The sequence below is a fragment of the Lonchura striata genome, chromosome Z (assembly GCF_050655825.1).
Source record: "Lonchura striata isolate lonStrDom1 chromosome Z, ASM5065582v1, whole genome shotgun sequence".
In the NCBI taxonomy this organism is placed as follows: domain Eukaryota; kingdom Metazoa; phylum Chordata; class Aves; order Passeriformes; family Estrildidae; genus Lonchura; species Lonchura striata.
Genome location: NC_140740.1, coordinates 32,623,637 through 32,650,923, shown reverse-complemented (window position 1 = coordinate 32,650,923; position 27,287 = coordinate 32,623,637). Strand labels below are relative to the sequence as shown.

At 36.1% G+C, this 27,287-nt stretch overlaps 1 protein-coding gene across 4 annotated transcripts in view; it reads right to left on the bottom strand.

The window, feature by feature from the left end:
• Positions 1-27,287, bottom strand: part of PRDM6 (PR/SET domain 6) — a 105,637-nt gene that overhangs the window by 45,624 nt on the left and 32,726 nt on the right. For all 4 annotated transcript variants that reach the window (XR_014951193.1, XM_021546214.3, XM_085566464.1 and 1 more), the window contains exons 4-6: positions 10,224-10,351; positions 6,510-6,634; positions 3,003-3,345 (exon numbers count right to left, since the gene is read on the bottom strand). Coding sequence is in view for 3 of the 4 variants with exons in the window: in XM_021546214.3 (XP_021401889.1) it covers positions 3,003-3,345; positions 6,510-6,634; positions 10,224-10,351 (596 nt within the window). In the remaining variant the exon portion in view is untranslated. The remainder of the gene's footprint in view (positions 1-3,002; positions 3,346-6,509; positions 6,635-10,223; positions 10,352-27,287) is intronic.

Here is a 27,287-nt window from a genome sequence, read left to right as displayed (position 1 = left end):
CTGCTGCAGAAGGGAGAAAATAATAATAATGAAAAAAAATTAAAAAATAAATAACTCCCCCAACAAAAGAAAGAAAGAAAGAAAGAAAGAAAGAAAGAAAGAAAGAAAGAAAGAAAGAAATCAAATTTCCACCTCCCACACACACTTCAACCCCAATTACTGTTAATTTCAAAGAGAAGCTCTAAAAAATGTAACAAGCTAATTTTTTTTGCGGAAATGGAGAAGTATATAAATAAACCAATTAAAAGAGATTTTATATTAAAATCTTAATCTTGAAATATAACAAAAAGAACAGCAGATGATTTTAACAATTTCTCCTCTTTGGGATTCATAATGTTTAACATTATTTTTATTTATTAAGTGATCTGCCTGATAAATAGGATCATTTATTCCTTGCTACTTCATGGAATTATGTATATTATGGCCTATTTATGTCTGCTGTCATTTAGATGTTTCCTTAATCTCAGTTGTTGCATTATCTTTGTTTGGATTTCTCAAGCTTCAAGTAGCCTGCTTTTCTTGTATTTCAGACCATTAATTTGACTCCTGTATAGATGCAAAGGTGTTTTCCCTGCACAGTGCTGTTGCAAAACAAATACTAAGTCAGAACAGATATACTAAAGTCTATTTCCTAGAGATGACACGACATGCTGTTTCAGTAATATCAAATATGTAGTGACTGTTGTGCTCACAAATTGCTGATAATAAATGAGGAGCTGGAGCAGTGCTGCAGATTTTCATTGAGCAAATAAAAACCAGAGAGCTCCATCCAGTACTTTGGGCTGCAGGCAGGTATTCTTTCACTAATCATAAGGATAAAAATCAAAACATAAAATCCAGAAAAATATTGAAAGGGCTTGTTCACATTCACAATATTATCAATTCTTTAATTTTTATTAATATTAGGTTGGAATCTACTTAGTCCGTGACATGCTTAACATTTCACCAAAGGTCACTTTTTCTAGACACTGTATCACTAAATAACTGGTACCCACTAAACAACAAAAGGTTTCCTATGATGTAAGCTCAAACTATAACGGTTTCAAAGCAAGGATATGATAACCCAGATACTAAGGAAGTTATTTATGGTAATTTTAAGCATGGAATGAATTGCAATAACCTTAAGCATAGCAAGATGATTTCCTACTATGTCCTAGGGTATTCTGAGCTCGAGACTTTCCTGAGGAAACTGCTGGCTGGGTAGGCAGAGGAGCCTCTGAGAGGTAAGACACCATGAATCAGCACCCTACTAATAAGAATGTTCATTTTTAAGAGTGAAGACCAGAAATCCAGTCTGTGTTTCAGACAATATTTGACTCAAGCTGCTTAGGAGGAAATAAATTTAAAAGAAATAAAATTAATTTAAAAAAAATAATCTCTCACCTCCACAATGAAAGATCTAATGGTAAAAGACCTGTCCTCATTTCCTTTCTCTGACAAAATAAATATTTAGCTCTTGCTTAGAGTGAAAAATATTAAGAGGCACCCTTTTTGCATTAGCTATTATCTGCAACTTCCTTCTTCACAAAGAAAGACACTGGTTCAAGCAAAGGATGAAAGCTAGGTGCCACACCTGATTAGATGAATCACTGAATAAGTATGTGGAGGGCCTCTTAACATGCTTTTTCCAGTCTCTAGACTCTTCCAGGATGCACTGTTTTATGTTTTACAGTATTCTTAGGGTTCTTTAATACCAGAAACACAAAAGTCCATGGTATGTAGAACAGCAGACCTTTCAGGACCAATATTCTACATTATGACACCTAAATTACCATTTTTGTCCTACAGCTTCCTTATCAAGGCATTTGCTTCTGCTGAGGCAAGCATAAAATCCAGAAAAGTGTTGAAAGGACTTGTTCACATTCACAATATTATCAGTTCTTTAATTTTTATTAATATTAGCTTGGAATCTACTTGTCTTATTCTCCTCATACCCATAGAATCACACAAGCATACGTGTACACGTAGATAGTACACAAAGAACACAAGGAGACATAGACATGCACACAAAAACATGCACAGACTCAGTCTTCACTACTTTTTTGCTAGTGTTTTTTTAACTCTAATTCACAATTAAATGCTGCTTTTAGAACAACCTTTCAGGGATTCAGGTGCTCTGCTCAAATCTGCACAGCTGAAGAAGAGACAAAATATGGGCAGCCTTTTTTATTTAATTAATTTGACTTTTGTCTTTTGTCCTGCCAGCTATCAAAACTGTCAAATAAACCAGCTTTGATTCATAAATAATGGTTCCATTATATTTACTGTGCCACCAGTCAGAGTACCTGAAATTTTAATTCACTTGTTCAGCTAAATTTCATCCTCAGTTCACAGCCATAAAATTCTGTATTGACAAACTTTCAAACCAGCTTTGACTCTGAGGTATCTAGTCAACATTTTTCTTCTGTGTGGATATTAGTTTATTGAATAAGTGGCATCTGTTTTCCTCCACATCACTGGTGGAGTAGGTATTTCCTTTTGACAGCTTTGTACGATTTATGGGTTTGCATGCTATGAAGAAAATAGTACTAAGCAAAAAATTCCAATTCATTACCTCTTAGTACTTAATTAAGTTCATACACATTGCACACTATAGGTGAACCCTGAAATAACTGTGACAGCCACTGAGCAGCAAGTTAGATTGTCTTTGGAAGAGAGAGAGACTTTTAATCATCTTGACCTCATTTTTTCCATCTATGATATTCATAAATTTTTATTCTATTTTGTTGCCTCCATCAGATGTACCAAACCATTCTAAAAACAAGATTATATCCTTAGCTATTTCCTTTTATCTGCACATTTAGGGACTGAATGTTTTTACAAATGGTAAAGGCAAGCAATAGTTTTTAATCAGCTTATTTCATGTATCTGCAGATTAGTTATGTCATACAGGTTTCTCATAATAATGGTTTGGTTTTGAAAATTATAACAGCTTGATAAAAGAAGAAAACACAGGATCTGGCTATCAGTAGATACAGAAATAAAGAGAGCCTGGGCTTTACCTGTCAGGGTTCTGCGTACACACATGCATCTGTAAGAGGATCCGTTGGGTGAAAGTCTTAAAGCATTGCCCACATTTCCAAAGATGCCAGTCACTGAACTCAGAATTTAGTTGGCTTGTTGAAGTTGGGCTTGCAAGAACTCGTTGGTTTTTGACACTGATCTGGTTAAATCCTGACTCGATGGACCCAGACTTATCCAGGAGAGAAAAATTTCTGCTACATGGAGTCTGTGGAAATACTACAGATCGCTGTGGAGTGGCAGGGGATAGTTTGCTACTTTTATTAAATGGCTGTAGGGTGTCTTGTCTGGACATGGCCTCCATTACAGTCGAAGGGACATTCACTGGGAGAAAACAAGAAAAGTAAATAAGATTCTTTTTATGCCTTTTAAAACTAATAGAATTTTGGGAGACACCAAAAAAAATCAACATGCATTTTCTTGACACTACAATGAAACAATTTTATTTTAGCAATGTACAAAAGAAAAAAAGGAAAAAAAAAAAGAAAAGAAGTGATTGAATGAGACAGTGATCTGAATGAATGGTGCTGATTTTGTGACACTGAAATAAAATTCATGCAAGGGAGTGTCTAAGACTGAAAGGACCCAGAGAAGCCTGTCTGTGATATACTTTTATTACACTGTGGAATTGTCATCTGAAAGAAAAAGCTGCACCACTTGTGATATCCTGACTCTGCATGTTGCAGTCAGCATGTCTGACTGCTATATCACAGAGAAGCATGAATTTTGAGAGCATGGAGAAAAAAATCCCTGCTGGGATGTTCCTTGAGATACAACAGGGCTTAAGTAGCTATTGCAGCAATAGTTCCCTTATCCTACAAAAGGGTGGCCTCTAAGGATATTATACTGTTATCTCTCATAGATAGTCACACTGCCAATGCAGTAAGAAGCCAGGGCCTTCATCATGTATCTTATGCCTGAGGTTAATAACAGGTAGGTCATCATGAAACACTGCAAAGTACAGGCAGAGAGATATTCATGCATCAGTTTCCACCTACAAAACAGGCAGAAAAATGTTTTAAAGTCACATGAAAATTGTTTCTAGTCTTATGATTATCAATTAACTAAGGCTTATGAGGCACTCAGATATTTCAGTGACAAATGTAATATGCTATTCACAAAGAAGCGATTTCGTGCTGAATTTGAATGTTTTGTGATATGAAAGGCAGGAGCTCAAGCAAGTAGAAGAAATTGAACAGCTGCCTCACACCTTGAGAAACATGTAGATCTTTAAGTGAATAAGGCAAGGGTCCTGTGGAAAAATAGTCAGCTGACAAAAGCTTGCACCACAAAATAAACATAATTTAGGCCACCTGGACTAAGTAACTCCTAATGCTTTCTAATTTTGGCACACTTAGACCCATGAGCTAATATTTTAATGGAAATTTTTATATTAATTATGTTGTATACATATAAGTCTCTGTACACAAATTTAGTTACTGTCACACACTACAAACAGGTACATAATGTATTAAACTGATTATTAGAAACTACGACTCTGTATCGGTAAGTCATGATGATAGATTTCTAAGAGCAAACATGAAAATTAAATTTCAGTTGTAAGCTGGAATCAGCCAAGATTATTTAATGTTCAAAAAAACCAAAACCAAACAAAAAACCCAAAAGCAAACAAACAAAAAAAACCCACCCCCAAAACAACCACAACTTAATATTTGGTTATATTTTAAATCATGCCAGTTGCTTTAGAGTTATGTTCTAATATCTCTGATCACTCATAATTATTCCAGTATTATATTATTACAAGATATTTAATTTATGTCAGTTGAGGTCCTTCCTAATCTATTCTTTTTTGTACTATCTGAGAACATAATTTCTAAATAGGTTTACATCCATGGAGCTCTCTGTCACAACTTTCCAGACACAGACTATATGTTCTAAGTCTCTTCAGTACAAGAAGCAATTTGTGTACTATCATTTTGCCTCAATATCCTGAGAAGAAGGAGATCAGCTTTTTCTTTTCTTTTCTTTAAATTGTGCTCATAAAAGTCCACAGAAGCAAGGAGACCAGGCTACTAAAGACCTAAGGAATATAGGCAGAACTTGTGCTCCTGACAATACTCCTGAGTAGAAGATAAGCAGAAGGTGCATTCTGGCAGTTTAGGTGTGACTGAAGTCCTATAACAGTCTGCAGCTGACTCCATGGTCAGAGATTAATTTCATCTACTCATGGCAATGTCTCTACAGATGAAATTCTGGTTTGTCTCACAGAGAAATACCAAGACACAATATTTATAGATATTAGCCATAATGATTTTCTTTTCAAATAAAATTTTTGTAGTCTTCAGTTTCCGGAAGAAAAAAATACTATTTCTATATTGTACTGCAGAGCATGGCTTTCATCAGCAAGTATTTCTGCCAGTAACTAAATTTCTTTTAAACTTTTCTCAAGCTCAACAGACTTGAAAACTCAAGATGGGAAAGGATGGGTTTTTTTTGACAGTTTAATCCCTGCTATCTTGCTGTTTAATTGCTGCATGATTCAGTATTTAACTTGCTACAAGACACTTGTTCCTCCTAGCAGCTCATGCTGTTTAGGTGTCCAAATACAGGACCAAAAACACAGACTTTATACATAATTTTCTAAGAGTAGGAAGTCACAGAGTTACTTTAGACCTAAGTCAACGGGTCCATTATTGTTTTCTTCCACTATATAGATACATATAGTTGCCAAAATGGATGCAAGCTCTAATCAAGTCTCACACACAAGCAGTAAAACTGAGGGATGTGCCTGGATCACCCATTCCTATTACAGACAAAGGTATCCAGCACTAGATTGTGTCTGTGTTATAAGTAACTATTTTTAGTTTTGTGAGGATCCCTAGCAAACTAGAAATAAAATGCTGAGAGCAGGTAAAAGAATGGATGAAAATAGGGATAGTCAGGATGGAATAGAGATTTATTGTCATTTCGGGGTCCTTACATTCAGCTAGTATTATTAAAAATAGGTTTTTATTTTTAACCACAAGGATCTAATATCTTTAATCAGCCACAGCTTTTCTCAACATGCGCGAGGTAATAGAAAAAAGAATCACCAACAGAGGTCCTATGGGCTTACAATGCATAGCTGTTTTTGGCAAGATAGTGTTTTGTGATAGGTCTAGTAACAATGGAGAGAACCAAACAAACTTGTTTGCAATAGATTAATTAATCACTTAAACAGAACAGTGATTCTAACCATGCCATATTTTTGCGTAGTGTAAATGTAGCACCTCACTTTAAATATACTGCAACTTTCATTAAATGCTATAGAATCAGAGAATCATAGAATTGTTTTAGTTGAAAGGGCCATTAAAGACCATCTAGTTCTATCTCCCCTGCCATGAGAAACAGATTGCTCAAAGCTCCATCCAGACAGGTGTTGAAGTTTCAGGGACAGAGCCCCCTCTCAAAATACTCTATGATGTATGTGATTGGGCATGAAAGAGGAATTATGGCTTACATAGATAGAAATGCAAGAAAAAACTTACAGTTTTCATCTTGTGCAATGCACTGAAGAGGGATTCCAAAGAAAGAAGTGTAGCTGTCATTGTACCACACTAACAGCTCAGTGCCCCTGGGGATATCTATACAAGCCCGGTAGAATATATTTGACCTAATCAAGAAAAAAAAACATGGTATAATTTAGGAATAGAGCATTGTCATCTTATAGTACATGGTATTACAATAGAAATTCATTGTTTTGGAAGCATTTCTACAGATAACTAAATGAATAACCTACTGATTGTTTTAAAACCAAATCCGTCATTAGAGGAGGACTTTTCTCCTGTAGCACAAGCTAACAACATTACAGACAAGTTGTACCTAGCATATATTAATATTAGATTAATTAAGGGTTCAGAAGGACCAAGATACTATAAAAATACAGGTATTTTCCTGCAATGTCTGTTTCAGGGGGATTTTAGAATGGCACTTTTGCTTATACAGTATAACCATCTGAATGGTGTATACAGACCAGAAAGTACAGCCATTTAAACAGCTTTGCATTTGCCATCTAAGATAAAATTAACATATTTTAAGGTAGATAACATTTATTTTGTGAAGAGAAATTGAATTAATAAATACATTTAGCAAGACCTTTGAGACAGTGTAAAGTGACCTTTCATGGAAGTAATATACCATCAAAAGAGACATCTTGGGTTGTTGAGAAAAACAGACTTTGACTTAAAGGAAATTTTAAAAATTGGGATCACGCAGCGCCAAAATATTCTGCTACATGGAACCTGAGAACAGTGCCAATGATTTAGTTTTTATAAATCATTGTTACTATAAGTGTGTATCTCATTGTTCCTGTGAGAGAAGACTGCATATTTCTAGACCACTGAAGTGGGAGCAGAGGGGAGGGAAAAATCCTAATGTCTTTAGCATAAAAACAAGAGCCTTATCCTGGTCTTGCACTGATGTAAATAGCTTCAGAGTGATACTTCTGCAGTTAAGACATTAACATGGCAGCAAAAACTGTGCTAGATTAGAATCAGGTGTAAGATAAAAGACAAATTCTATCAGTTTGCAGTGGCTTTTCCCTCATGCTTCATGTGGAACAGTAAAACACACTCCTCTGAGATGGATAGAAATTCAATATATACAAGAAGAACAGTCCACTGTTGCTGAAGGATTACATACCAAAGTGATATAGTCAAAGTACTAAGAAATGACCATCTTTTATAACTGCTTATGTAAGGCAGAAAAATATCTTTAGAACAAAAAAAAGTTAGGCCTCAACCAGTTTTCTGAGTGAAGAATTGCTACAAACATTATTCTGAAGTTCAAGATAAAAGTGTTTAGGGTTGGTAGGCCTTAAATTTAGACTTTCTATGAAGAATTGGCTGTAGCAATGCAATTTGTTCCTTGTATAACACTGCAGACATAAGGAGAATCTTCTACCACATTTTTCATGGCAGTGAGATATGCACTTGTCAACATATTTTGTCACCGCAAAGTGGCTCTTGGCAACAGGATCATAAAGATCAATAAAAAAGTGCAGATTCTCAATATTTTACTAGCAGCTGCAAAAATTTCATTTATCTTGTTATTTTCCTCACTTACTGCCACCCTGTCTCAGGAGGGCACTGCTAGCTAAGCAGAACGGTTTTCTGAGACTTCTATGAATATCTGAAAAAAACTCTCCCCTTTGTGTGTTCCCTTCATCTTCCCTCCTTCTCCTCCTCTTTATCTCTCTCTCTTTCTTCCCAGAGCTTTGCATTTAGTTAATTCTTTCCACTGTTACATAAAAATGAAAATCGGAGCTATGCTATAAATTACCAGCATCTCTTAACTTGAGAAAAATTGAGTCTACTTTGTACTTCACCCTTGTAACATTTCATCTCTCAGTTTGGCTTCCCTTAACATAAACACTGCAGCCCAGCAAATGAATGTGCTAAAACCAAATGACACACTTTGCCGCTGAAAGAGCAGAACTGTTTTTGAGCAATGGGTGGTCTGTGGGGCTTGGAGTAGGCAAGGAAAAAAAGTGTAAGTGTACACCGTCCCTTACAAGTGTGCAGAGCTTCCAAAACTCGCAGAAATCTCTGCATGCTGAAATACATCAAAGGGATTTTTCCCTTTTCAGATAATATTTCCTTTGCTGACATGTATTTAGTATTGTGGTTGGATGACTCATAAAGATAGCTTCATGGCGTCCCAACGCAGTTGAAGCAGAACACATGCCAACAAACATTATTGTCAGCCTCAAAATAAAAACAAAACGTTCAGCTAAGGGTCAATCAATCAAGAGCACTTTGAAGAAAATTCCATTTAGATATTACAAATCATAACAGAATGAATTTAAACCAGCTGACTTTCTGTGAGGAGGACGTCCATGTACAATAAAAATTAGGCTGCTTTTTCAGTGTCCAACTTTTCTATTTTCTTACACTTGGATGCAGTCACTGGTGATGGATGCCAGTTTTTTAAATTGTGTTTTTGTAGTTCATTTTATAAAGATCTGAAGTAATCGAAAACAGATCAACAGAGGGAACTCTAAGTAAAAACTCCATCATGAAAGGAGAGTTGTAAAATCCACTTAATATTGACAGATGTGTAATGACTTTCTCATGTTCACTTTTAATTTAGTTTTGTCATATATATATATATGTATGCATATATTTTTTCTTATTTTTATATATATACATGCACGCACACATCACCACATAGAGAAACAGTCCACAAGACACCTACAAAAATACTCTTTCATCACAACAATCTTTATTCATTATCCAGTGTGTTTCTTTAAAATGTTATGGTATTTTAGCTATAGATAGCAGATACTTAAGTATATAATAAAAGATTCATAATGTATAAATAGGATTGTTACCTTTTAACTGCAGCATTTTTTAGTCAATTGGCCAGAGAATAAAAAAGTTGAAAACGCAATTGAACAATTTTACCATTGTTAAATTGGATCCCTATGAGATAATCAAACTTTATATATTTCATTTTAGCTTGCTTTTGTATGTTTTATTTTTCATTTTAAAGGTAGTTTAAATAAGTTTAAGATTTTTCCCAAATAAAAGAAACTCTGCTCTCTAAAGCAACCAGCAAAAATCATTGCTCACTGCAACTGGCAAGCCTGGGGCATTCTTTGATGTGCTTCCTACCACATTTAATAAGGCCAAGAAGTCGCTTCTGATTCTAAGGCAAAAGGTTTGTTTATAGCTGAGATCATGTATTTATGTAATGTGTTGTCTGGGTTTTCTGGACTTATTTGCAAGTACAAAGTAAAATGTGCCATAATTTCTTTACATTTTTCTTCACATATTGACTTTCTCTAGCCAGCAGCATGAGAGGTACAAGCTCTGGCAATCTTGGCTAGCAGGTGCACTGAACAAAAAAGTTCGAGGTGTATACACAGCTTGTGACTGACCCTCAGGATGCCTCTGGGTGCCACTTTTCTCCCTCCCCTATCACACGCATCTCTATTAAGGGTGGAGGACTGCTTGTGTTGGCTTGCCTTGGATAAGACTGTTTGAAAAAGCGCAGAGAGCTCAGTGTGGTGGGGTGGTCACAAGTGACACAGGGCTGCCCTTGCTCCCTGGAGCTTCACCCCATGTGTGCTGCCCCATGTGAGTACAGCCTCCAAATCTCTGATACTGTCTTTGCAATCAAAGGCAGCAGTTCTCCTGATGGTCACAGTCTGATAAAACATTTTCATTCTGTGTCACTGGGTGAATCAAAAATCACTTTACCTGTACTGAACCACTGTTAAGTTCTGCTCCCCACAGTGCCTGGCACATCGGATGTACCTCATCCAGCTTGACTTACTGGGTTCTCCACCATCAATAAAGTGCTGCAGTGTCCCATCTTGGTCATATATCTGGGGGAGATGTCACAAGGTCAAGTAGTTAGAACAAATCATTAGCAATCATTTTCACTGCTTTGCTGGTGTCTCTCTGTGGCTTTTCCAGGACTTTATTTCCATGAAGTTTGTCATCTGTGTACTGATACTCTTAGAAATATACATGAAAAAGCAGAAAAGTATTTTAGGGAATGCAAGTTTATCTTGTTTCTCTTATCAAGCCAATCTTTCTATATTAAAAATATTTTTGGTCTCAAAGATATGACCATGTTTCCCAAAGAATATTTAACCTATTTTGACAAGCTGGCCTTAAATAATGAACTGCCAGATAAACAGAAAAATCTGGATGTAAAGTGTGCAATAAAATGGCTGGGACATCTAAACAAGGGGCAGTAGCAATCCCTAAACAAGGATCTCTTCCTTCACATCTCAGTTGCAGCAAAAGCATATATTTCAGCAGCCTTACATGATATGTAAGGGAGTTGTAGGATTCATAATATCAAAACAAATGAGACTAAAAGGAAATGCAGAGAGTTGATGGTGCCTTTAGGAGCTCCCTTGAGATACACAATTTTTTGAAGTACTGAATGAGAAACCAGTCCTGAGGGAATCGTTGTTTTCCTAAACATGACATCCCTGCTAAGGACATGAGAGTCAGTTACGGCAATTTTTAAAAAGATGGTAATATGTTTCTATTCAGAAGTGGATGCTCCCTCTGAAGTCAAGAATAGTGTTGCTCTGGAAATTCTGAAATACAAAGATAAATGTATCATGCATACCTGCTCCCCTGACTGCTTAAAGATGTTATCTAGGTAGATCTAATCCTAGTAAAAGCATGTGATCTCACAAGGTTTTTACTTGTTATACAATTACTTTGGCAAACCTCACAAATGCATCTGAACAATTAGGTGCCTATCTGAAGTTAATCGCCTTTGCATGCCTTTTGCTCCTCTATGAACACCATTTGCTTTTATGTCCATACCCCAAAAATGTTCTTCCATTTGGAATTGTATGAGCCTAAATTAATGTCTTCTTGTAATGTTTTAATTCTGCTAACTAAAGAGGAAGCACATTTATTACATTGACTTAAATATTTCTAGTATATACAGATTAACAATTTTGAATATCTATTTCAATATCAAGAGAATAATCTCAGAAATTATGCTACTATATTAGATACTTATGATTTTAAAATAGGGTTTTCTACAGTTACAGTTTCCTACAGTCTCCAAAACTATACATAGGAATCAAAATCTAGTTTTTCCCTCCACCAAAGGAGTGTCTCAAAAAGCGTTTTGCTTTTGGCCAAGAGGGACTGTGAGTAATTAAGGAGGAATATGTCCATTGCGAGAGCATGAGAAGCATAGAAATCAAGTGTCTATGGCGATCCTTATCCTTTTTACCTGAGTGTCTGTGACAAGGACCAAGTGGAACCTGGCCAAATACTCCTGTGCTGGATAAGCAAGATGTTACCCCAACATGCACTAGGTGGAATATAGTCATCAGAAGTACAGATATATATATATATATATATATATATATATATATATATAGTCATCAGTGGAATATAGAAATCAGGAGCCCTCAGAAGTAAACAAATTCTTCAGTCCCAGGGATTAAATTGATTTTTTTAACATGCTTATTATCAGCAAGGGCCCATTCTTATGCAAGTATCTTTTTGTATTTGAATATGTGAGCAAAATATGCTAAACTATAAAAATCTGTGAAGAAATTGGAAAAGTTCTACAGGACATAGGCCTATAAAAAGGAAGGAAAAAATACTGACTAACAGTACTTGGATGAAACCCTTTTGACAATACCTATGCAAACATTCTCAGCAGTGTTTATTATCTATCCATTTACATGCTGCTTATTCACATAACAATATACATCTTAACATGAGGCAAAAACAATTCCCATAAATAAAGAGCTGATAACTTCCTAATCCCCAGATGACATGAAATAGGAAAGACAATGAGGTCTGCTATAATCAGTAGTGACACTCATGTCTTGGCACACAGGGTCCTACCAGAACTTTGTATAAAGAGACAGTCATTAAATGATACAAAAAATTAAAATCTGTCATGAAAACATAGGACTGAATCTTTCCTGGGCCTTGGTCTGGAATTGGAAAGACTGCTGTAAGACTAAGTATTTTCAAATACTTTATTCTGTAAGTACTGATACATCAAGTGACACTATTCCCTCCTTTATTACTGAGGATATTACTGATATTGCTGCATAGTCATAATCTATCCAACAGCATTCTTAGCTCTGTTCTTACAAGATTGTAAACCCATCTGTAAAGAAGCAGAAGCTCCAGGCTTAGAAGTTAAATAACAATACTTGTTGAATCTATTTGTCAAATCACATAATACAGGTTAAAATCTGGGAAAAAAACCCAAAACTCAGATATGGTTATTATTTTTCATGTCACAATCACAGAAGTTCTTATTAATTTTGCAGTTACATAGATCAGGAAACCAGGGAAGATATAACTGCCTGAAGAAACCCTCATGAAGGAGCAAACCATAACCTGCCATAACAGAGAAAAAACAAAGCTGTAGTAGAAGCTGTGAACACAGGCACTACATTAAAGAATGAATATACATATTTACCCACATCTCTACTACACATACACATCCTTAAACAGTCATGTTTCTATTACAGAAAATGCTGCAGAAACCTGTGATAAACTGATGTTACTGTAAGCCTTTGTCTACTTCACTTGATCACTACATCCATCTACATTGGCATAATTTTTCACACATTGCAATAGCCTCACGACAAAATATAATATAATTTCTCCAAGTCCCTTCAGGCACTGCATTTATTTTTTTCTGTATCTCACATCAGTCACTGATCTAAGTAGTGGAAACACAATTAATTATTTAATTTTTCTACTTTGATTGCACTTGAAAGTATTACCTAAGCTTCATACTGGACCTTGATAACTGTTGGTTTTGCTGAGTTTTAGGGGTTTGGTTTTTATTGTGGTTTTTTGTTTCTTCTGTGATGGAATGAAACAGATTTGTGGAACAGAATGGAATCTGATAAAAGAGGTCTGCACCTCATCTGACATGCATTATGGTCCCCCTTAGCAGTTGTCTTATAGTTAATTATCTTCTTAATAGGTTCTTGTCTGTTTACAGATATTTTACTGGTATGTTGCAGATCAAGGGACTCAGGATGTGATACATACTTCTCCTCTATTAATTTCATCCTTTGACTTCAGAATACAACAGAAACTCCTTCATTTTCCAGGAAAGTAAGTCCAAAGCATAGCCATAACAATACAAACAATATTTTCTGTTCCTTTCCTTGCAAGTACCATTTTATTAAATACTTGAGACAAAAATAGAGGTCATATTTCTCTTCTAAATGGCTTGATTGGTTGAGGATAATTATTTGGAGGGCATAGATACTGTTACTTTAATGACAATTGTAAGAGCAACACACAATGGCAATAATAACACAACTTCTAAAGCACACTGCATCCATATAAGTGATGCTCTAAAATTTCTGAACAGCCATAACATAAATTTAAAAAGTAGTATAAACATGAACTATCTAAGATTTAAGGAGTATTAAAAGACAAGGTAGAGTGCTAAAGAGACTTCTGAGAACCTTCAATTACTTCAGTACTGATATAGTCAGTATTGCTCACTTGGATCATTTGAGCAAATCTAATTCTAGTGTTAAAACTGTTGCTCCAGTTTCTGGTATAGATGCCACAAAATTTTAGATTAAAGAAGAGCAAATGCAGCAGCACACCTGCAGAGAAAGCCGAGTTGTTAAGCAATGAAAAGCAATTTAACAGAAACAGCAGAAAAAACAAAAATAGTTTCTTGAAGATCTTTCATCCCCATATGTTGCTTTCCCTTGTTCTCTTTCCATGGCCTGCTATTATGTCTTTAGATATTCTTCCTGTATTTTATTTTCCCATTTAATCTGGCAAGAAAGGTATTAACAGATAATTATTTGGCTGCTCATTTTCACTTCAGGCAGTCAGGGAATGGAGTGACTCTGACAATACAATGTTTATTTGCAAATGCATTTATATTGTAAAAGTAGCTATTAGAATATTTGTTTTATGTTGCAAGACATCAAAAGAGATGTGAAGAAAACCACAAAATATGCAAGAGTTAATTCTAACCATTATAGATTCTTACATCTGGCTATTCACTGTTATTCTCATTGATATATGCATAAAATCATAGAATTTTCAAATCACTTACTATGAGTTTTCTCATAGTAAGATGAGAAAAACTACTGGTAAGATGGTAAAAAAGTTGTTACCAGACATGTTAGATGTGGTAGCATCCATATAAGTTATATTCTTTCTGTAACAGTCTATGAACCTACAAGCCACAGTTACACTGAAAGCTTCTTCTTTTCTAACTTGGACATCAGAACTCAATAAGCTCTACATTAGGCAAATCTCACTATTGTGAGACCCTGCTTTTGATGTAAAAACAATACATCTTCTTAAGATGTCTAACCTAAACAGAAGTTGAAAACAATGCCAAAAAGTATAATGGTTATACTCCTGGCTATTAAGCTGACAGTCTGTAAAAGGTGTGCAATTACAGAATCATATAATTGCTTAGGTTAAAAGACTTTTAAAATCACTGAATCCAACCAACCCTTAACCCAGCACTGCCAAGCCAAGCAGGGTTGAAGTCCCCACACTAAGTCCCTAAGTGCCACAGTTACACTCCTTTAAAACACCTCCAGGGAAGGTGACTATACCACTTCCCTGAGCAACCTGTTCCAGTGCTTGACAACCCTCTTGGTGAAGAACTTTTCCCTAACATCCAAGTTAGACCTCCTCTGGCACAACTGGATGCTGTTTACTCTTTTCCTATTTCTTTTTACATGGGAGACGACACCAACTCGCACACTCCTAGAACCTCTTTCAGGCAATTGTACAGAGCAATAAGGTCCCCCCAATACTCTTTTCCTCCAGACTAAACATCCCCAGCTCCCTTAACTGTTCCTCACAGGACTTGTGCTCCAGACCCTTCCCTTGCTCCTTTGCCCTTCTCTGGATGTGCTGAGCACCTCAATGCCTTTTTTGTAGTGAGGGGCCCTGAACTGGACACAGGACTTATGTGGAGTCACCTGTGCCAAGTACAGGGGGACAATCCCTGCCCTGCTCATTGTGGACACAAACCAGGATGCCATTGGTCTTCTTGGCCACCCAGACAAAGCTGGCTCATGTTCAGCTGCTGTCAACCAGCACCAAGACATCTTTCCAGTCTCTCTGCCCCCAGCCTGTACCATCATGTAGGGTTGTTGTCACCAAAGTGCAGGACCTGGTACTTGCCCTTGTTTGACCTCACAGACTTGGCCTCAGCATGTTAATCCAGCCTGTCCAGATCCCTCTGCAGACCCTATCCACCCTCCAGCAGATCAACACTGCTGTGTAAATTAGTGTTCTCTGCAGACTGACAGAGAGTGCACTTGATCCCCACATCCATATCATGGATAAAGATATTCAACAGGGCTGTTCTCCACCACTGAGTCCTGCAGAATAGTACTTATGACTGGCCACAAGTCAGATTTAGCACCACTCACCTCTATTCTCTGGACACAGCCAGCTTCAGTTTGTACTTGAAGAGTACAAGCCATCAACATCCAGTTTTTCTAGCAGAATTCTGTGGGAAATGGTGTCAAAGGCTTTGCTGATGAACAGGTAGGTAATATCCACAGCCTCTCCCTCATCCATGAAGTATGTCACAATTTCACAGAAGACCAGGTCATTCAAGCAGGACCTGCCTTTTGTAAACCTGTGCTGTCTGTGGTCAGTCCTGGTTGTCTGCATGACGGCACGCACTCAAGATGATTTGCTCCATGACTTCTCCTGGCACCAAGACCATGCTTACAAGCCTGTTGTTCCTTGCATCCTTCTTCCTGACCCTCTTGTAGCTGAGCTTTATGTCTGCTGATCTCCGGCCAACTGGAACCTCCCTGATGAGCCAATGCCACTTATAAATGATTTAAAATAGCTTAGTGAGCTCTTACCCCACCTCCTCAAGACTTGTGTCAATCCCATCTGACCCCGCAGACTTGCATGCACTGAGTAACAAATCTCTTATAATTTTTCTCTAGATTACAGGGGCTTCATTCTGCTTCCCACACCTGTCTTACAGCTCAGAGGACTGGTTATTCAGAGAAGAACTAGTCTTACTATTAAAGACTGGGACAAAGAAGGCATCAGGCTCTTCAGGTATTTCCTTGTCTTTTGTCACTGTTTTCTCACATATCCACCAAAGGGATTCTACTTGGCCCTACATAAGTTGCTACACAATTTATAGAATTATTTCTTATTTTCTTTTACAGCAGGTCAGTTCTATTTGGGCTTTGATACTTCTAATTTTCTCCCTGCATAACCTCATTATATCCTCTGAAGTTGCCTGCCCCTTTCTTCCAAAAGTCACAAACTCTCTTTTTACCCCTAACTTCCAACCAAAGTTCTTTGTTTGACTACCAATTCGTATTTTAGCATATGTGGACAGCCTGCTCCTGTTCCTTTAAGATTTCCTTTTTAAGGCACATCCAACCTTCCTGGACTCCTTGCCTCCCAAGGGACTCTGCAGCCTTTGCCCTAAACAGGCCAAAGTCTGCCCTCTGGAAGTCCAAGATGACAGCTCTGCTGATCTTCCTCCTTACATCTCTGACATTTGAAAACTCATTCATTTTGTGATCATTGTGCCCATGACAGCCAATGACCACCACATAACCTGTAAGTCCTTCTCTGTTCACAAACAACAGGTTCAGCATGGCATACTCCATAGCTGACACCTTACCATCTCTGTCAGGAAGTTATCTTCCACATACTCTACAATCACCCTGGGTTTTTTTCCCCTCTGCAGTGTTCCATTTCCAGCAAACATTGGCTAAAGTGAAGTCTCCCTTGAGAACAAGGGATGACAATCATGAGACTTCTCCCAGTTTATAGAATATTTCACCTGCCTCTTCATCTTGGCTGGATGATCTAAAACAGACTTCCACCAGAATATCTGCTATATTGGCCTTCCTCTTTGTTCTTATCCATAAACACTCAATCCTGTCAACATCATCTTCTTTTGAAGAAGAAGAAACTGCTGGATCTTCATTGAACTTTTTAAAAATTCATTCTGCAGTATTTTACTCATTGTCTGCAGTAAACTTGTACTATAAATAAATTGAATACATGTATGCTTTCTTAGGTGGGTGAAGAGTGTTAAGTGGCATTACTGGTAGAAGACAGCTCTATAGCCAACAGAACAAATTACAAGGACTGTTACCTCTTCCATAAAGCTGAAGAAATAGCTGTCTCTTTCCTGAAAAAACCCTGAAAGTCAGATAAGTGAACAGTAAAATTTAGTGATTTGACTTTTTTAAGGCAGTAATTGTTAAGCAAAATGCCAATGAACTCCAGAGTTTATTATGACACATACACATTATTTATTTGTTAGAGCTTCTAATCTAACTGAAAGCAAACTGGATTGTATGCATGACTTGATAACTTACTCATTTAGGTTGGATTTTGTGTAGTGTACTGGTGCCTGGCAGCTGGCTTTGAAATCAGCACACTGCCAAAGGACCTTGTTATCTAGAAAGTTGGAAACATTCAGAAGATGCTGCATGAACTGAAAGAGAGAAGATACTAACAATTTATTGAAAATATTACATTTAAGGAGCATAGTTTAGTCTGAAAATCAAAATACAGCTGTATTCATATTGATAGCAACAAGTGTTCAAAGAATGAATGCTTTTAGACTTTTAATGTCTTAATATTAGGGCCTGGGCATCTGCTTTAGGACAGGAGAGTCCTTCTAAATATGTCTTCTCCTTATTACACACTGAATGAAACAATCATGCATGTAACCATAACTTCTTTCACATTTCTTTCACTAACTTGATGACCAAGTAAGGGTATTCAGCAAGTTTTCTTTAGACCCACTGAATAAAAGAAAAATTAAATATAATGCAACTCAGAGACAAACTAAAATGCATGGGAAACTCCCCGAACAGAGTTTAATAAAAAGAAAAACTGATGTTGATTTATGAAAATAGTAATATTATATAATCACATCCTTCGCAAAAACCTTTCAAACATTGACATATTTTGTAAATTACATGCTATCTTTTAGATTACCTATACAGTGAACAGGCTGAACCACACAAATAAGGACAATATTCATCACATTCTGATAAGTCCAGTTTTGATATCTAATAAATATTGTGTGTGTAATAATCAACTATACATATAAAATTGGTATGCAACAATAATAGTATGCATGTCATCACCCTCATTCTGCCAGAAGTGGAAATGTTTGGACAGGTTTCTTGTTCAATTGCATGGTCATTATTTCAGAAAGACATTAGTTATAAATACTTCTCATATGTTCCACTGTTTCTTGATAAGACTAATTGATTTGCTTTACCAGTTAAAGTATGTCTTCAGATTATTTATGGGCAGATAGCAGAATCAAAGATATAAATATGTTTCAGATAACATTCAAGTTTGTTGTCTTAGGAGGAGATAAGAATGCTTTGGTTTTTTTTATGTAGAAAATGAAAGCCAGTTAATATGGTCTTTATATCTCCATGAAATAAATCCATGTCAATAACTAGTTACTGCTTTGAAGTCCTTCTAGTTTTATAATAATAATTGATGGTATCTCCTTGCCACATAGGAAATGCAACAGTCCATTCAAAGTATGAATTTTCTTTGTTGGAGTATTTGTATTACATGCTTTTTGTTTATACTTAGAATTATCATCAAGTTTTCCAAAGCAATTGACAGAATAGAAATCTGAAATAAATGAGCAAGGAGGAAATATCAGGAGGCCTCACTGGTTAAAGTCAAAGGAAAATTTTTGTCCAACTGGATGCAATTCCTCTGTGAAAAAGCACAGATACAGACCCTGACAGCCAATGGTCTTCTTTGACTTCATACAATACAAAGCAATTTTCTAAAATTAACCATATCTGATATGGAGCATACATCTTATAATATCTACTCAATGTTTTTCTCTTTAATCTAACAGGCATCATCCAGAAAATTTTATAAAAGAGAATACTTGCCAGATAATATTAAAAACTATTTAGTTTTAATGTTTCTCAAATGATCATGGCATATGAAACTATAAACATTGGTTTGAACTGTCTGTGCTAGGTGAAAGGCTTCAACTCTCACTTAGACCTCAGTCCAGCAAACAGTTCTGCACATGTTGTAGTCCCATTGATCTCAATGGGACTACTCGTGTGTGAAATCAAGCATCTGTGTAAGCAGTTGGAGGATTGGGGCCTTATTCCAGAAAGTGTCATAAAAGCAATGCCCTGCTGATTATGTGGACTTCATAAAAATGCTTTTTTTAAATTCAAGTCTCTGTGGTTTGTTTTGACATTAGCCCATGGAGGTCCTGGAATAGGAAAGAATTTCATGTAATGCAACAGTGTTACTCAACATCAGGGCAATGAGAGGAAGACACAGAGCTGAAAAAACTCCACTCATGAAGCTGGAAACTTGTAGACATGTAAACAAATCTGTAAAGTACCAGTGCTCTTGCAGTACCCATTGACATCATAAAGTCTTCCCTGAGTGTGGTTTTGCACCCACCTGACAGGTCCAGTGATAGGACAAAAAAAGTTGTGCTCCAGCCACAAGTCATTCTGTAATGGAGACATTTTTGTTGAACATTGTTATTTCCACCCTGCTCACTACCCTGCCTTCCCGTGCTGCCGTGGTAGCAGAGGATCATGTGGAGGCAACAGACTGAAGTGGTTTTCTCCAGCTTTTTCCATGTGGGACATGGAAGATTAAGAGAAAAATGTTACCAGTCTAGGCTCTATGGTTGCTCTTCAGAAAGACTGTGAAAGAAACCAGACTAAAAATGGAAAGATGTTTAAGAATAGAGAGGCAAATTGTCAAAGCTTAATTAACTCAGAAAGAAGACTCTCACACCCATTGACTGATAAATGCAAATCATGGTAAATATAACAGGGAAGATGTTTTGAGTAAAAACAAAAAAAAAAAAAAATCAAAACAAACAAACAAAAAAAGAAACACCACCAAAAAAAAAAAAAAAAAACCAAAAAAAACCCCCAAAAAAACCAAAAAAACCAAAAAAACCAAAAAACCAAAAAAAAACCAAAAAAAAAAACAAAAAAACACAACCCTCATTCGACTGGAAAGAATCAATGAGCTTACTCAGTAATAAAGCTCCTAAAATTATATTGGGAGCCAGAGAATCAATACTGTTACAGTGATTCTTTCTTGCTCCCAGTGCCTCTGAAAACAGAGCACTGTTTCCTTTGCAAGTTAATGACAGAGCTTAGGCCATTTCTTGGAGGTTCTCAAAACAACTAGACATTGAAATGTGAAATTAAAAAGTGTTTGTTTAATATTTTTTCATTCCTTTACACAACCAAATACCCCAGAATAATTTTGGTGGATTTAATCACTTAGCATCAAGCTAGACAGTGTAGCTGAAACAAGCAAGCACGTATACACTCCTGGGGTGACTCAAAGTCATCCTAAAAGAAATCACTCTAGACCAAAAGAAACTCATAAATAGAAATAATTCTAATTTGACCTGATTCTTACATATAAGAGGGTCTGTTCTTCAAATTCAAGGCTTTCCTTGCTTCTAAGAGGAAGCTGATGGCCCAAGAACAACAAAGGTTTTCATTCCTATAATTTCTGTAAAGCACTTTTTCAAAACACTGTTCAAACCATGTTTTTGTAGTTTTGTGCATGAATTAGAACTTCTAGAGATGTAGCAGGTCTTAGAAGTACAAATCCCAAACTCAGTGCTTAGGGATATTTTTAGACATCCTGAAATATGGTGCATAGAACATTTGGTACAATTATCATTCTGTAGTTGACTTTGGTTTCAGTTAGCAGCATGTGGGACTTCTCATTATTTTCTTTACCTTTAGGATTTTTTAAAGCTCCAACACCATGTTCCTTTAAGCATTTTAAGAACTAGATTATAAAGGTAATGCACACAATCCTGAGTAGCATGCTCTAGGAAACCCTCCTTGAACAGAGAGGTTGGACTACGTGACTCAAATGGTCTCATTCAACGTATATAAAAAATCTCAACCCTAATGCAGAAATGTACTACATGTGAAAATACTCTCTGAAATAAAGCCTGTCCACAAGTAGCTTCCTCTTCAAGAAATGTCAAAGAGCATTACTTTGTTCTAAATATGTAGTGCTGCCAAAAGTAATGGTTGTGATCACTGATAAGGGTTTATTCCTGGACTAGGGAAGTACTATATGGTTATATTCGGATGTGTAAACTTAAGTTCAGGTTAAGTGTGTAAAGTTAAGTTTAGGTGTGTAAACTAGTGTTTCTGGTGGGTTCAAGTATTCCACTAAAGCTTCAGTGACTGCTCCAAAAGACAAGTAGTTATCCTTAAATTCTGGGCATTACTTGTCAGCCCTGTCTTGTCAGTATGTCTTAGATACTTTCCAGGATTTAAAATTCCACTAAACACCCCCATTCAGGCACTTGAATTGTTCTGCAGATGCCTGGGTTTAGCTCCTGCCCAGAAAATGGTTTGTCACATGGCTTACAGCAAGTACTTAAAGTCTTGATCCTGTGGCTGTAGAAAACAGGAGGTTTGATAACATTTTTTCTGTACCATTTGCTTATCTTCACTCTGAGTTTGTAAGTAAATATGGATAGGGACTGTGTTTACAGTGTATGTGTAGAACATCTATTACAACAGAGCACCCATTTACTCGTAATACAGACTCCACAGATAATTCCTTCAATCTTTTTTTAAACTTCTCATTAAGGCTTACTATAAATGAGGAATTTCAGTAAAAAGTACATACCTTAGGAAATCTACTTAAATCCTTTGTGAGTTTTAAATAATAAGGCACAGTGATATTTTTAGTTTGGAATATTTTGGAATGTCTGGAATGTCAAGTTCCCCAGATGATGCTTAAAAGGTCAAGTAATAAAGTATATGATAAACTGTGCCTGAGATTCCTCATAAAACAAATGAGTAATGGCTGTACAAACTGTGTTGCCATGTTTCCATATCAAAAAATTCCTAGAGTTTATGACTCCTTCAAATCTGTTAAATTATAGGATTGTCAGAAATACACACAGGAATGGGTAGCTTGCTTCCTCTTTGGGGCTGAAGTCACAGTCAAGAAGCAAAGGAAAAAAGTGCAGTAACGAGTAGTTCCGATGTTGTTAGTGGACATCATAGTGGAGAATGTGAAAAGGGTTTTTTTCATTCCCAAGTGCAGTTCTGGTGTTGGTAAGTATCATGCTAGGTTTCTTTAGAAGTGTGTTTGTTTCTGTGAGGATTATAACATTAGATTAGAACATTGCTTGAGACACAATCACAGGAGCCCTCCAGAGCTGTCAAGCATTTGGCATATCTCACTTATCTCTAAGGGTGGAAGGGGCCATCAATACAAAGTGGCCCATCAATCAATATGGGATCTTCTTCAGACTTTGCCTGTCAGCTGATCAGAGGAAGACTTCAGGGAATCACCTTTCCATTATCAGGATTTGGTCTGGGATCAGAATAAGCCACTAAAGCTTTTACTTTTCACTTGACAAAAACATACACACTAGAAAAAAGTCCTGACAGTTCATTCATTTTGCTCCATCACTGGAGCCAGATGATGTTTGACGGGGGAGACCCACCCTCTTTGATGTTGTACTCTTTTGAGAATGCCCTGCTGTGAAGAAAATTTTCTCCTTCCAAATTAAAGAGAAATATTTCTGTGTCCAGCTGTTTAATGTGACTTTTGCCATTTTTCAGTATACTGGCTTTGTGCCATTTTGCAGGCTGTGTTTCAAACCTATCTTGTTTCTTTCCCCTTCTCAGCAGCAATATCCACAATGTATTAGTGTATCCAACTTCTACATACATCAATACCAAAAGGGAAAATACAAGTAATACTGCATTTCTCTGAACTACAGCAGCAATATTTACATGCTTCTTCTGATTTTTTGCATTCCTTCATGCAATGAAGGCTAAAACCCTTAAATATGATCTATGAAAAACCGAATTCAGTTTCATTTTGATTGCAGTAGGCAAATCATGCCGAATAAAAGCCAATATTCAATATTCATCACATTCTGATAAGTTCAGCTTTGATATCTAATAAATATTATTGTGTGTGTAATAATCAACTATAATTTACTGGTTAAATGAGTGTGGATATTACTAAAACTTTTTTTGTGTCCACATCAAAAAAATGGCACTCATTCAGCAGCCCTGGCTCTGTTTAAATTAAGACCAACTTCTCATGAAATCTTGAATAAATATTTAGGTTTATGTAATCAAGAAAATCTGTCTCTTCTCATATTTATTAAGTGTAATTTTTAGAGTTATAAAAACTACTGTCACCAACTGTGTATACAGTAAATAAAGGGTGAACTCATCATTACAGCATTTTGCCTACCCATTGAGGTGGATGAAATGTTACAGGTTCCAAGTATTCTTCAGTTCAAGCTCTCCATAATCTTTTTCATTTGCATATTTGCTGATACGAAAAAGGATCAATGTTTGATGAATTTTGGCAAAGTCACTATTACAAACTTCTGTTCTGTAATTAATCTCAGAGTATGACCAGCTAATCTGAATAACTGCTCATGTACTCATCACATCTTCATGCTGCGAAAATTAAAACCTGACAGAGACTCAAAGGATGAGAATGGAAACATTTAACTTGGAAAATTGCATGAATGGTAAAAAAAAAAAGCACTTCCCCTTTAGGTATTCACTTTGTAGATATATGCCAAAAAAAGAGTATGTTCAGATAGATTTGATCTAGAAATAAGCAGTAATCTGGACTGCAAGTAACTCATGGACACTTTTTTTTTTAATTTTAGAATGATACAAGTTTACAAATAAATATAACTTAGCCTCTCTCCAAAAGGCTAGCAGAGAACCAAGCTATGTTCTCAGGAGCTTCGGCAGTTCTGAAAAGCTGTAGGCAGTACTGGGACTAGACATGTCCAAGCAACACAGAGACACTGACTTGTAAGAGTGTTGGCAATTCAACAGGAGGCATGCTTATTTGTTCCTGGAATGAATCAATCACTGCCACTCCTAAAATTGCAAACAGCACATATATACTCTATAAATGGTACATTTGGATCTCTGCATTATGCTGATTCCATGACTCTGGTTCCAAAGACATGACCTTGTTATATAATTTATGCTGCTACTATGGTCTTTCTCTATCCTTATTTCCAAATCATTAAAGAAATAATTTTCTTACTGATAACTGTAACTTTCTCTTATTTAGCTAACCAATGTTATCCAAAATTTTCTTTACTTGCCTCTAGTCTTCCATCAGCCACTGTTTCATCATGTTCCTTTTTCTGTCCCTCAATCTATCAGGCAGCAGAAAAACATCCAAGAATACCTCATTAGAGTGAAAATAAAGGACTGATTTCAAAGACTTGCGTTGGACTCTCTCACTATTACTTTCTGCATTATTCTTTCACCTTTAAAAGTATATACCTTACGTTTATCCTTCCAGCTTTTCTCAACTCTCCTCTCTATGCCAAAAATTATTTTCTGTAAAAGGAAAATTTTTGTCCCAAAGAGATGTAAGTGAAAATGTAGAGGTGGCTTACATAGTCCAACACAGATGAAGCAGAAATAGTCAAGTAGTTTGTGTAGCAAATCTGCAGGCTTTAAATGACCATTTTTTTACAAAGAAACTCAAGGTACATAAAATAATTTGAAAGCAATAGAACCAGTGAGTATAATCCATCTTGAATATTTTAAAAGTAAAATGATTTATGCAAAACAAGTTTTTTTTTCCTCAAGACTAAATGAAAAAAATAAAAATAAATCAATTATTCTGATGATTTTCCCACATCCTCAAAATTTAATACAAAGGGGGAATTAATAACTTTTAAGCAAGGCTGCCTGGATCTGTTCAAAACCTCACAATGGTTGTAAAGCAATAGCAGTAGCAAAATATTTTTCTGCAAGGGTTTTATTTTTAGTTTTTTTTTTTAATTAAGATCATCTCAAGATTTTATAAACCAAAATATTACATTTAATTGTAAGCTTACTGTGCCTTAAAAATTAAAGGAATTTGGAACAGAGAAATACATATTTTATTTAGAAAATGTAGGAACTTTATATTTAGATAATTTTGAACTTTTTTCTCTACGTTTTATTAATGAGAAATTTCCATGAGACTAACATTTTTTTTGCAAAAAGTTTTATTTTCTGAGCATTCACTTGAAAATAAAAAATTGTTCCCTTGGGAAACTCCAACAATTTGTAACCAGTTATCTGTTGTACCCCAGTTAAAGACACATATAAAAACAGTCATGGCACCTAAGAGCTTGCAATCTGAAATACACAGATAAGGCTAAATGAATTGAGAGACTCAGAAAATGTGATGAAAGTGTAACCTTTCTCCACTTCTTTCCTGTATCTTTCTCTCTCATGCACAATCACAAAAATTCTCTGCTTAAATACAAAAAGAATAATAGGCAGTACAACTTCACAGTTTTCCTGAGTTAAGCAGGAATTGTCACACTTCCCCTGTCCCAGGTAGAAAAGCTTTGATTTCCCAGTGGGGTACAGATCTCTACCAGCTCCGTCCTGTTCCTGGGGAAAATAAACCATATATGTATCTGCAGGCAGGTGAAAATCTGAACCCTTTCTTGGCCAGCTGGTATCCCCTGACTGCTGGTTCATGAAGGCAGGCAACGTAAGTCAGATATATATTACTCCAGGCATTTGAGGGCAATGGGAATACATACTAAAGAAAGGGCAGAGAAACTAAACAGTGTAGAAAATAGGTATTTTTGCAAGGGGTTCCTCAAGAACCCCTTGCTGATAGTAAACAATTAAGTCTTAGTTCAGCTTCTTTTTAATGCCTCACAGACTGTATGTGGTTGACTTTCCTAACTTGTTTGACCATTATATTTGTAAGATGAGAGTGTATTAAAAATAACTGTGAGCCAATTCTTAGCGATACCCTCAGACTAACTGTTTTCAAAGAATTTGATGAAGATGTAATAAAAATAAATTTATCCATAGAAAAAAGCACTTCTTGTTCTCAAATGACAGATTTACAATTTCATGCAAGCATGAATATCTTAGAGCTTACTCTTTTTAATAAGGAGCCTTTTAAAAGACATATTTGTCCCAATGAAGTAATGGTTTCCTAAGGTTTTGCTTCACTTCTATGTCTTTGTTGAAATGTGTCATTTCTTAAATTATGATGTTTTCCTAAGTCTACTATATTCTTTTTCTAACCCACACTAAGAAAGCACAATTGTCAGACATTACATTTGGAGGGCAAACTGACCTCCAACATATTGTGGATAATGTAAATTTAATATTTTATAGTTATTATGAAAACATTCCTAAACTCACAATCCTTGGTTGCTTAGTATCTAACTCACTCTACCTAACAACAGTAAACTGAAGAGTCCAATGTTTTCTGCAGAAAATCAAAGTAAAAGGTGAGAGGCAAAGCTGAAAAAGTACTTTAACTTTTAGGGTGTAACTATTACAGAGTCACTGCCAACTTCAGATAAGATGCTGTACAGAGACAGCCCAAAGAGCTGCTGCAGTTCCAGGACTGTCATCTTAGCCTGTTCAAATTTGTCTAAAAATTCTCCAAGAAACAGGGAGTATAGGATGAGTGAGACAGGAGAGGTTAATGCATTGTGATTCTAGCCTCAGCTGACTCATTCTGTCAAGAAATACTGAGGCTCCTCCAACAGAATATGATAGTGTGTCACTGTAGTAGATTTTTCTTCTTTTTCTCAAACATGTTTCATTCTCCAGTAGAGAGCAGAGAAGGATCTGAGTTACTCCAGGCTTCAAAGGAAAGACATTTATTTTATCCAGATAAGTAAATTGTCTAGTAATCCCATGTGGCCCCTGGATAGGAAATATATTATACTTACTAGAAAATTGAGCAAATCCTTGGAATCAA